At 38.2% G+C, this 2,047-nt stretch overlaps 1 protein-coding gene across 1 annotated transcript; it reads right to left on the bottom strand.

Moving 5' to 3' along the window:
• On the bottom strand, positions 1-2,047 carry LOC133675507 (small ribosomal subunit protein eS19x-like). Its single transcript, XM_062096909.1, has 4 exons — positions 1,841-2,047; positions 892-982; positions 602-785; positions 1-279 (listed from the first exon to the last, which is right to left on the bottom strand). The coding sequence occupies exons 1-4, from the start codon at positions 1,922-1,924 to the stop codon at positions 207-209; spliced, it is 432 nt and encodes a 143-aa protein (XP_061952893.1). The 5' UTR covers positions 1,925-2,047; the 3' UTR covers positions 1-206.

Here is a 2,047-nt window from a genome sequence, read left to right as displayed (position 1 = left end):
TGAGTTTCAAAATTCATGACATGAAATTAGAAGCCGCAGTCAACAACTAGCACATGCAATACAGAGACATGTTCACTGAAAGAAAAGCGTCAGAAAAAACAAGACAATGAATTAATAATCTTCTCTATATCTACTCTCATTCAAGCAACTAGTTTCCAAATAGTTCTGATCTGTTCCCCCTCCTTAGCAAAGCCCAAACTAACCTCTCAGCAAGCAATTGCAATTCGTCCAGCGACTTGGTCAAGATCCCGCTGGCCACTGGATGTAATTTTTCTCCCACTGGCACAGAAAAACAAAGTTGTTGTGAACACACCATAATCAACGGAAATAAAAAAGGAAAAGGAAAAAGGATGGGATGGGAATGAGGAGCTGTGGAAGAGATTCTTAAATAATACTTGAACCCACAAGACACATTCACTGGCTGTTTCTTAGGAACTATTTGTTTAATTGATAGGAACTACAAAATGAAAAAAAAAACTTAAAAGGAAAAGGGCAGTCCTAAGGCTGATAAACTTGAAAAATAAAAAATAAAAAACAAAATAAGAATCCAGTTGATGATTCAGTGACTCTGGAAAACTATACAGGAGACTTATAGACTAACCCCTTCAGGTCAAGGTCAATGATGTTCATGTTCTGCAATTGTTGAAGAATGTGACGAGCAATAGAACCACTGCTCTTGCAGAAATGTGGTGGGCGACTGCCATTCCTTTTGCTCCCTCCATATATCCTCTTGAAGGCACCAACACCTAGACCCCCCCTCAAATATATTTTCCTTGCCATAGAAGCTGCAATGCCACTCCAATCAAATAAGGATAGAAGATCTATATAATGGTACAAGAGTGCGCAACACATCATAAAGGCATGAATGAGAGAGAAAGAGAATACACGTACCAGCCCTTATATAATACCAGTCAGGGTCATATGGAGCAAGTTCCTTCAGTTTGCCAGTCTTAACAATATCAGTCCATGGAGGAAGCTCCACCTATTTTAAGACAAGGGGATATAAAAACGTAAGAAAAAACTCAGAACGCTTACCATGGTGAAAAGTTTAAATAAAATATGGCAACAAGTAAATACTGATGAAGACAGATTTATAAACTTTTTAAGATAGTTGGCAAATAAGAAGCAGCATTCTGCAGAAAAGAGGAAGTCATGCGTCAAAACTATATCCTACACCTCATACAACTGGAAGAATTAAAACGTTCACTTTGATAACATCCATTGTGGAGATGATACCAGTAAATGTCAGCAACAAAGTACATCACCACCTTTTCTAATTGTGCAACTCATGAGGAATAGATTACATGGAAAACTCATAACGATTGATGCCCTGCATGCCACTAGTCATATCATGGATATTGACCAAGTAAAAGATGCAGGCAAAGGAATTGGGAATAGAAACTAGACCTATTAGACAACTTAAACTGTTTAAAAAAACTAGCCTAAAAGGAAAAACAATCCCAAACTAAACCAAATTTATAAATAGCTTCCCAGAGAAGAGGGATCGAGCCATCCGAGCAGACAAGAAACAATATCATCAGCTGTGCTAATCCTTAATCAGTGGCATTTACATTATGAAAATAAAAGGTAAACAAGTCAATAGCCCTTAGGAACACACGAAGATTTGCAAAATCACTAGCGCACACATTTCTACTAATAACAAGAGATATAAACAAAGAGATTAAAAAAATAAAAAAATAATATAAAGACGGAATTCAGGAAACAAAATCCAAAGATTATAGAAACATCAGGACATGAAGATTATCAAACACATGGAAGAAGTGTGAAATTACAGGTCCAAAAGGGATTTAGTTCAAGGCTAGATAAATGTGAAAACTACCTTGCCAGAGCGTTTGAGGTGAGCGGCGTAGGCCTTGACGAACTCATGAGGAGAGACGTCCTTCACTTTCCTCGCTGCCTCCATTTTTTTTCCCTTCCGTTCTTTCCTGCTGCACCGCGGAAGCTCCAAAAACAGAGAAGCGAGCGTGAGCTAAACGAGACGCTGGGGGTTTTACGATCTAGGGTTTTTCACTAACATACTCGATTT

This window comes from Populus nigra, chromosome 16, assembly GCF_951802175.1.
Source record: "Populus nigra chromosome 16, ddPopNigr1.1, whole genome shotgun sequence".
In the NCBI taxonomy this organism is placed as follows: domain Eukaryota; kingdom Viridiplantae; phylum Streptophyta; class Magnoliopsida; order Malpighiales; family Salicaceae; genus Populus; species Populus nigra.
The sequence above is the reverse complement of the archived record's forward strand: the minus strand, read 5'-3'. Positions and strand labels throughout refer to the sequence as shown.

Bases quoted from the DNA above. Each gene is read 5' to 3' on its own strand.
- LOC133675507 (XM_062096909.1), bottom strand. From the start codon at position 1,924: ATGGAGGCAGCGAGGAAAGTGAAGGACGTCTCTCCTCATGAGTTCGTC. The intron at 983-1,840 runs GTAGTTTTCACA...GTCTTAAAATAG, and splicing joins ACCTCAAACGCTCTGGCAAG to GTGGAGCTTCCTCCATGGAC. The intron at 280-601 runs GTTAGTCTATAA...TTTCTGTGCCAG, and splicing joins ATTGACCTTGACCTGAAGGG to TGGGAGAAAAATTACATCCA.